Source organism: Portunus trituberculatus, chromosome 37 (assembly GCF_017591435.1).
Source record: "Portunus trituberculatus isolate SZX2019 chromosome 37, ASM1759143v1, whole genome shotgun sequence".
Lineage (NCBI taxonomy): Eukaryota > Metazoa > Arthropoda > Malacostraca > Decapoda > Portunidae > Portunus > Portunus trituberculatus.
Genome location: NC_059291.1, coordinates 16,354,040 through 16,364,039, shown reverse-complemented (window position 1 = coordinate 16,364,039; position 10,000 = coordinate 16,354,040). Strand labels below are relative to the sequence as shown.

General features: G+C 38.1%; 1 protein-coding gene and 1 non-coding gene across 2 annotated transcripts in view; both read left to right on the top strand.

The window, feature by feature from the left end:
* Nucleotides 1-10,000, top strand: part of LOC123513841 (homeobox protein DBX1-like) — a 21,319-nt gene that overhangs the window by 6,250 nt on the left and 5,069 nt on the right. Inside the window, exons 2-3 of the mRNA XM_045271236.1 lie at nucleotides 4,740-4,859; nucleotides 6,246-6,472. Of these exons, the coding sequence (XP_045127171.1) occupies nucleotides 4,740-4,859; nucleotides 6,246-6,472 (347 nt within the window). The remainder of the gene's footprint in view (nucleotides 1-4,739; nucleotides 4,860-6,245; nucleotides 6,473-10,000) is intronic.
* On the top strand, nucleotides 6,693-6,774 carry Trnas-gcu. Its single transcript has one exon. It is a non-coding gene; the product is annotated as a tRNA-Ser (tRNA).

Here is a 10,000-nt window from a genome sequence, read left to right as displayed (position 1 = left end):
CCCCTTATAACTTCTTCATCAATCACAATTACAAAGGAACACCGAATAATTAATGAACTGACTCTAAATTCGATTAGTAAATAACACATGACAATTTATCTTGCTGTCATTAACCAAAGGGAATGACTCACATTTTAATGAAGATTTTTATCCCACTTCTCTTTTCTTGATATTGATATTTTTCTTTCTCTTTTCTTTCTTCCTGAAATTTTTTAAATATCTATTTTTTTCTCCTCTTCCCTTTGTCTTTATTTTTGTTTTTCTCTTCCTTCCATATTTCTTTTTCTGTCTCTTCCTCACTTTCTCAAATTCTAAGTATATATAACAATATTGATTCTTTCCATTTCTTTCTTTTTCCTTTTTCCTTCAGTTTCTAGTCTTTCTCCCTTAATCTTTATGTGATAGGCATTATTATATCTTTATGATTTTCTCGTTCCTCTTCCTTACATCATATTTTCTTTCCTTCTGTTCTCTGGACGTTCCTTTCTCTCTCTCTCTCTCTCTCTCTCTCTCTCTCTCTCTCTCTCTCTCTCTCTCTCTTCCCACATAATCTTTTCTCCAAAAAAATTTCTTCATTAGATCTCTCCCATTTTTCCTTTCTTCCATCTCCATCTTCTTTCCCTCCTTTTCACCCTTATCTCTTTTGCTTCTCTTCATTTCATTCTTCCTTTTCTTACGCCTTTCTGTATTATCTGTTATTATTTTTTCCCGCTTCTATTATTGCCACTCTTTTAAATGACAGGATACGTCTCCTATGCACTTTGCTATAAAGCACTTACTATATTATAAAATGGAGGGAGGGAAAAATTCTTTTGGCTTCTCTCTCTCTCTCTCTCTCTCTCTCTCTCTCTCTCTCTCTCTCTCTCTCTCTCTCTCTCTCTCTCTCTCTCTTTCATTCTTCTAACACACTTTCTCAAATTCTCATAAGCTATTCGTTATTCAAATATTAACCATGGCGATATTATTTACCTCATGCATAATTTTCGGAATGATGATGGCAATAATGACAATGAAGAACAAGAGCGACACAAAAAGAACCCCCCCCTCAAAAAAAAAAAAAAAAAAAAAAATGAAGACTAAAACAACCCCAAACATTCTTGGGAAACTTTGAGATTATGCATATTCAGGGGGTTCCCATGTGTGCTTCAGTAATATGCTCAGTGAAGGGCCGCAACACACATACACACACACACACACACACACACACACACACACACGGGGTCAGTTTGTATTATATTCCACGCTAATTACACGGCCATAAAAAAGGGTAATAACAAACCAGAGTTACAGTAGTACACCTTTCCACTCATATACGTAATTATTCCAGCATCAGTCTGACCCGCGAACGACGAGGAGTGTGTAATGAATTCAGAATGAGAGCAGAACAGTTGAAAAAGAAGAGAATAGGAATACAGTAAAGCAAAGTAAAGGAAAGAAAAGTAGCAATGGACAGTATACTAAATTTACAACCAAAAGATTAAAGGAAAGGAAAGAAAAAGAAAGAGTAAATGAAAGAAATAAGAATAACAATGCGTGTAGTAGATTTTTTGATGAAAATAGTCGAAGGAAAAAAAGTGATAATAAAAGCAAAGTAACGATAAACAGTGACGCGAATAGAAGAACTCAGAAATAATGAAAGAGAAAAGGCAAGGTAAAGTAAATAATAACAGTAATACATGTCATTAATTTAGAAAGATAATAGTGAAATACGTAAAGAGAGAGAGAGAGAGAGAGAAAGTACGAGTAAAGAAATTAACAATGAACATCAATGCTTGAGAGAGAGAGAGAGAGAGAGAGAGAGAGAGAGAGAGAGAGAGAGAGAGAGAGAGAGAGAGAGAGAGAGAGAGAGAGAGAGAGAGAGAGAGAGAGAGAGAGAGAGAGAGAGAGAGAGAGAGAGAGAGAGAGAGAGAGAGAGAGAGAGAGAGAGAGAGAGAGAGAGAGAGAGCACGTAAACGTAACGAAAAATAGTAAGAGAAGATAATAAAGAACAATGTTGCAATAAACTCAGAAAGAAAACCACTTAAAAGAAAATTAATTAGAAAAAAAGAAGAGGGAAGTAGAAAAAAATAACGGTTTGAATGAAAAAGACAAAAAAAAAAAATGAAGTAATAAAGAACACAAGAATGCGCTACTAAACTCAAGGAAAAAAAAAAAACATTTAGAGGAGAATATAAAAAGTACATGAATGAGAGCAGCAGTTAAATGAGGAAGAAAAATAGCGACGCAGTAGATGTAAGATAAAAATTAGTAGTAAACTCGGCATATATATAAAAAAAAATAATAAATAAAAATAAATAAATAAAGATAAAAGGAAAAAGGAATTTCTAAAAGGACTTGAATGAAAATATGACGACGTCGGTAGTAAATATAGAATGAGAATACACTGCTAAATTAAACAAAAGTATAAATAAGAGAAACAATGAATAAATAAGATGAATGAGGGAGTGAGGACATGAAGTGAGTAAGGATGAAAAGAAGGATTGTGTGACTAAACCCAAACAAAAAACGAGAGAAAGAGAGAGAGAGAGAGAGAGAGAGAGAGAGAGAGAGAGAGAGAGAGAGAGAGAGAGAGAGAGAGAGAGAGAGAGAGAGAGCGTGGGACTGAAGTAAAACCACGTCAAATAACCTAAATCTGACTACACCTCATTACGCATTGACTGAAATATCAAAATGGAGTAAATTACTAAAACAGGAATGAGTGAATTCTTCTCTCTCTCTCTCTCTCTCTCTCTCTCTCTCTCTCTCTCTGTCATACCTGTAGAGTGAGTTACAATATTGAGATTCGTGAGCTTCTGTGAACTGTAGCGCCACGAAGGCAAACGAAGCCACGAAGGCAAAGTTTCTATCCTAAAGTTTCGTTTGTTTTCTGCGCGTCTCTTTGTTTGTCTTGCGTCCCCATCACGGACTGTAGGCACGTAGCTGTTACTTTGTCCGTAAGTGGTGGTTTTGTTGTCTTTGTTATTATCATTGTCATTACTACTATTGCCATTGCTATTGACATTATCGTTATCATTATTATTATTATTATTATTATTATTATTATTATTATTATTATTATTATTATTATTATTATCATCATCATTATCGTCGCCTTTTCTTATCTTTTTTCTGTTACAATAGCATTAGCAATGATGATAATGACGATGACGACGATGATGATGATGATGATGATGATGATGAAGGAATAATGATAGTGATAATAATAATAACAATAATGATAATAATGACAATAATAATAATAGTAATAATAATAATAATAATAATAATAATAATAATAATAATAATAATAATAATAATAAGTGATAATGATAACAACAACTGCAGAAAAAACAATGACAAAAACAACGATAATATGATAATAACAACATTAGATTTTCAACAACTATAACAACTCACTTTTTTTCCGATTCCGTCTATGCTTTCCCATTCCTGTAGAGTCCAGTGGTTCCCAAACTTTTTTCTGTCATTTCCCTCTGCACCCAGTTCAACCATCCAGATTTCCCCCTTCATGTGTATGAGAGAAAGAGCAGTTAAAACACACTGAGACTATTTACTAATTTATTTTTCAAATGTACAAATATACTGATAAACTTATAGTTACAGAGTAAAGTGGATAGAGAACAGTTAGTAACAACTAAGCATAGCCACTGAGAGCGGTTAGTAACAAATAAAAGGACTTTAATTTAACTTTGAGATTTTTTTAGTTACTAGGTAGTGTAATTATTTCCCCCCCTAATAGCTTCAAATTTCCCCACACGGGGAAATTTACCCCAGTTTGGGAACCACTGCTCTTCAGTAAATCTAAAGAATTTCTGCTTTTTTCTATCTTCCATGGTTTGCTTCATTGGGAGGATTCACACAGAAACACCTCCTTCTTTACTGAACTTCTCAAATATATCGCAAATCTAAATAACTGAACATAACAAGAAATAAAAGCATACTGTGTGACTTACTAATATTTACTAACCGTACACAACCAAACAATAATTTCATTTTTCATTATAATCGTACTTGTCTTCATAATCATTACTAGAACGACATCATCACCATCACCATCACCATTATCTCCACGATCATCCTCACCCCTTTAATCATTTCCCTTTTCTATTACCTTCCTCTCTTTCCTTCTCTTTTTATGTTGTTGCTCTCTTCCTTCTTATTTGGGGAACCTTATAACTTCCTTGTTGTGTAAATCGATCAATCAATTAATCAAACGCTCCCTTCGTTAAACTTTTCTTGAGGTAGACACACACACATATTCTCTCTCTCTCTCTCTCTCTCTCTCTCTCTCTCTCTCTCTCTCTAAGGTACGGACATATGCTCCACAGTGGTCTTCTTGCTACGCCAAGGTTTGCAAGCTCAATCTTTGTTCGCGACAGTTTTTAAGTGGGACAGACTGGGCTCTTTTTCACACTCATGACCGAAACCTTATAACCTCGTTGTTGTGGCGTAGTCAATCAATAATTCTCTCTCTCTCTCTCTCTCTCTCTCTCTCTCTCTCTCTCTCTCTCTCTCTCTCTCTCTCTCTCTCTCTCTCTCTCTCTCTCTCTCTCTTATCTTCTCTCCTACCTTTTACTTATTCTTTTCTTTTCTTCTTCTTCCTTATCCAATTCCATCTCATTACATTTATTTTTCTATCTTTTACTCATTTATCTTCTCGTCCCCATATGATCTATTCACCCAACTCCTTTACTCCACCTGGCATTTACTCATCCACCACCTTATCTTGCCCCATGCAGAGAGCGTAAGCAGCATAGGAGAGAGAGCTGCGGCAGTACTCCCTCAACTGGCTAGACCCCGACCCATCCTGCATTCACCACTCCAGCCTCTCATGTCCTGCCGGCCTCCCTACCTGAGCGGTGAGTGAGAGGCCTCGAGAGGGGTGAGAGGGGAGCATGAGAGGGGGTGAAGAGGGAGTGTGAGGTGATGAAAGGACACGGGAACACACGAGGACTGGTTGGCTGAGAGGAGGTGGAAATAGGAAGATGGTGGTTGGTTGTGTATTTAGATGATGAAGAGGATGTGAAGAAAATGGCTTGAGAGAGAGAGAGAGAGAGAGAGAGAGAGAGAGAGAGAGAGAGAGAGAGAGAGAGAGAGAGAGAGAGAGAGAGAGAGAGAGAGAGAGAGAGAGAGAGAGAGAGAGAGAGAGAGAGAGAGAGAGAGAGAGAGAGAGAGAGAGAGAGAGAGAGAGAGAGAGAGAGAGAGAGAGAGATGAATGAACAATGCTGACTGAAAGATGACAAATTGACGTTCAAATGAGCGAAACTTTATGAAGCGCAACAAAGGGAAGACAGTGGAATGAAAAGGATAAGCGATAAAGATGATAATTAATGAGTCATTTTCATAAAAAAAATTATAACTGAGACAAGGCAAGATAAATAAACTAATAAGATCATTTTCTCACTCCCTCTTCCTTTCTCTGTTTCCTGTTATTTTTTTATTCTTTCTCCTCTCATCTTCCGTCTTGTTTTCTTCATCATCCTCCATCATTACTCATTATGCTTCTCGTTTATTCTCAATCTTTTATTTCTTCCTCTTTCCAATGTGTTATTGTTCATCTTTCTCATTTTGTTTCCTTTCTTTTTCACTATTTTTTCATGTTTCTTCTTCTTCTTCTTCTCCTTCTTCTTCTTCTTCTTCTTCTTCTTCTTCTTCTTCTTCTTCTTCTTCTTCTTCTTCTGCTCCTCCTCTTCCTCTTTCTTCAACTACTTTGTCTTTTTTCCTTTTTGTCTTTTCTTCTTCTTCTTCTTCTTCTTCTTCTTCTTCCTTTCATTTATTCTGCTGGTGATATTCTCTCCTTCTTACTTTGTTTTACCCACCGTCTCCTGCTCTCTCTAAATTCTATTTCTGTTCATCTTTTATTCATATTGTTCCCCCTTTTCTTTCTTCTTTTCTCCCTTATTCTTCTATTCCTATTGTTCTTGGTATTCATTTTTTCCTAATTTACTTTTTACTATTTCTCCTTCTCCTTTCCTTATTTTGCTCCTTCTCTTTCTCTTTCTCCACCTTTTCCTCTTGTTATTATTTTTGCTTTCACCCTTCTACTTCGCTTTGTACTTCTTCTCTCCTTGATCTATTTCTTTCAATTTCTTATTTCATGCATGCACCCCCTCCTTCACCTTTTCCTTTTCCTTCCTTCTTTTTGCTATTTTTCTTACTTCGCTTTCTACTCCTTTATACTTTTCTTTCTTCTCCTTTTAATCTTCCTTCTCCTCCACCTCCTCCTCTCTCTCCTTCTACTACAGTGTACGGTAACGTGGGTGCTATGGCTGGAGTGCCCTTGCCGAGCACATTCCCGTGGGCAGCGATGGGCGTGGGCGTGCGAGGCAAGCCGCGGCGGGGGATGCTGCGGCGGGCGGTGTTCAGTGACTTCCAGCGCAAGGGCTTGGAGGATCGCTTCCAGATGCAGAAGTACATCAGCAAGCCAGACCGCAAGAAGCTGGCGGAGAAACTGGGCCTCAAGGATTCACAGGTAAGAATTTTAACCTAACCTGAGATAACCTAACCCCTAATGTAAAGAAATGGAGCAGTGGATATATAACATAGGGACGAGTTGAGATAGGTGGAGACTAAGAGTGGGTTAACAAGAGTGAGGCATAAAGTGGAGTAATAATGGAATAATTTAGAAGGAAGGAATGAGAAACACAGAGTAACAATAGTGAAGTATAATGAGGTGTAGGCAACATAGAAAAGGCGAGGTGGCCGAGTGGTTAAGGCGTTGGACTGCTAATCCAATACGGTTTCCGTGCGTGGGTTCGAATCCCATCCTCGTCGAGCCAGGAGTGATTACCTTTTGGAAGATGCAATGGGCAGAAACAACTGGAAAATCTCTTAAATGAAACTGACTTCCAACTATAGGGAGACAGATGAAGGACAAGTTGAGGGGAGTGCATAGAAGAAAGTAACAGAAGCGACGGGTGAAGTGAAGTGGCGTTGTAGGTGGAAGCGGAGTTGCGGGCATCTCATTTAGAGAGGGAAGAGTTGAGGGTAGTAAAGAGAAGAGAGGGGAGTAACAGAGTGAGGGGTGAAGTACCAGATGGGTGAGGAAAGTGAGGCGAAGGGAGGGAGTGCGAGGCGAATGACTATATGTCTGAAGGGTGAGGGAAAGGGAGAGGAGAGAGAGGGAAGGGAGAAGGGAGGGAAGGAGGAGAGGATGGGGAGAAAAGAGGGGTACGGGACAGTCAAAAAAGAATTCCTGGGAGGGTTTTTTTTGCTCACATTCTGCGGGCGTGTGCTGTGTAATGACCGGTGTAGCGCTCAGCCAGCGAGACACAGAAGGGAGCGCGGGACCACAGATCGCACTCTACATAGACAGAGGGACGAAGTCTTGAATATAGAGACCTATGGGGAAAACGAAGGAAAAAGAAAGAGAAAATGAAATAAAACAGTATCAATATCATTCGGCATTCACATTTTATTACTTTTTCCGTCTTGTGTATAGCAGTGAATAAGAGAAACGCAGTTTTTGATAAGACACCGTTGACAAAAGGGACAAAATATACTCACCTCACACTTCGTTCAAGCACAACTTTCATTCCATCTGATTACTTGTATACACGTGACTGAGAAGCTACATTACAGTAAAAGCATCTCATTATAATTAATCACTAAATACTTTTGTGTACAAGATAGATAAATTGCTCTCCGTTTTCCGAAATCTTTTTTACTATTATTTAAATCGTCACCTTTGCGGACTTTACTTCTTTTCTTTCTTTGAACGGGAGAGAGAGAGAGAGAGAGAGAGAGAGAGAGAGAGAGAGAGAGAGAGAGAGAGAGAGAGAGAGAGAGAGAGAGAGAGAGAGAGACCTCCTCCAATAAATCCAGCTAACTCTTCCCCAGAAAAATACAAAATTCTGACTTGTACATCACTCATCTTAGGCAGATCTGTTTCACAAGATGCGAACACAAATGGTGTCATTAATCCGATGACCTTTTCAGTCTAATATAGGAAGCTCTTGCCCTCTAAAAATGTGATTATAGCAAACGAAGCGACACAGTTTGTATTAGAACGAAATGCAGCTTGCAGGTGGATAGGCAAACTTAACCTAACCACTGGTAATTTAAAAAGCTGGATATTTTTTTGGTAGTTCAGATGCTTTACCTTCTCACAAGGATTAGCTAATTGATGAAAGGCCACAAAGATTCCCTCTAAGACATGACCATTAGTTCTTCCTATCCAAAATTACTTCATTACTCTTCTCCAAACTGTGAGACAAACACGATTATATGTTGACACACAAACAAGCTGACAACAGAGACAGGAAGGCAGGCATATTTCTATAAGTGGCAATGCGGATTATAATTTGACAAATATACGAAAAAAAAAGACACACACACACACACACACACACACACACACACACACACACACACACACACACACACACACACACACACACACACACAGTAGTAGCAGTACATCTTAACACAATAACAAACAGCCAGCGCACCAAACACATTTTTCAGCGGCAAACATTCCACCTTCACTCGCATTCACGCCGGGCACTAAATTATCAGGGGAGGGGGATAAAAATATGATTACGGGACAAACCTTCCGCTCAATCAGTGATTCCGGATCGATGGACGTGGGCCGAAATATACATTAATATACATGCCTATGGTTGAGTGAGGCCCAACATGGTATAACAGTGTAATAGATTAACCAGGCCATTAACCACAAAGCCACGCACAGGTAGGGGCAGCTCATATAGGTGGGAATAGGGGAGGTGCGGTGACGGGGGAAGAGTGGGAAAGGGATGGGATGGAGGGGATAGAAGAGAAACAGATGGTAGAGGAGGGAAATAGATAAACGTTATGGGAGAAAGAGAGGAAAAGGAAACGAGAGGAATATTTTGGGAAAGGGAGAGGAAAGGAGAAGGAAAGAGGGGGAGAGGAAGAGAAAAGAAGGGCGAATATAAGTAAGGGAAGAGGACTGATTAAAAGGAAGGGAATGGGGAGAGAGAAAATAAAGGAAGAAGATAAGGCAGATGGAAAAATAATTAGTACAGGGAAAATGGAAAAGAAAAGGAAAGGAAACAGAGAAAAGGAAAAAAAAGATTGAAAAGAGGGAGAAAGGGAACTGAAAACGATATTGAATGAAGGTTATAAAGAGGAGAAAGTGGAAAGAAAACAGGGAGGAAGATTAAGACGCAAAGGGGACAAGGAAAGGAAAAAAAGACAAGAGAAAAGGAAGATGGAAAGGAGGAAATGGGAAGGAGAAAGAAAAAAAAAGTATGAAAAGAGAAAAAAAATGTCAACTGACTGACTGACTGAAGTTGGACATTGCTACAAGATAACAAGTCGCCTGGAAGGAAGGAGAGACAATGTAGAGGAAGAGAGCGATGAAAGAAAAAAAAAAAATAGGACGGGAGAGTTGAAGGAAAGAAAGCAGAAAGAAAAAAAAATAACAAAAGTGACACAAGAAAAGACAAATATAAAAACTGAAATGAGAAGGTGGAAATAAAAAGGTGGAGAAAAAAGAAGAAAATGGATAAAAAGAAAAACAAGAAAGAAATTATGATATAAGGGAAGAAGAAAGCCCACACCAGAGAAGGATGAGGAAAAAAAAAAAAGAAATATAGGGGAAAAAAAGGAAGGAGAGAAATATATAGAACAAGAGATCAATGTGTTATCTTTTTTTCCCAGACAGCTTTTCTCTTGTCTTTATCCTCTAGTTATTTTTTTCCTCCATTTTTTTCCTCTCCCTAAATTCATATGTTTTTTCTTTTATTTTCTTGAATCATTTTTCCTCTCCTCTCTCTCTCTCTCTCTCTCTCTCTCTCTCTCTCTCTCTCTTATGTCTGGCTCCATGTAGCACTACTTTATTTTTTTTCTTTCTTTCTGTCCTTTCACTTCCTCTCTCCTTTCTTTTATTTATCTCTATTTTTCATATATCTTCTTTTCCTGAGTTCATTTATTCCTAAACCATTTCGATTTTTCAAACGCTCAATTCCTTCTAAGATTTATTTTCCTTTTAATATTCACTGATCGATTTATTTAT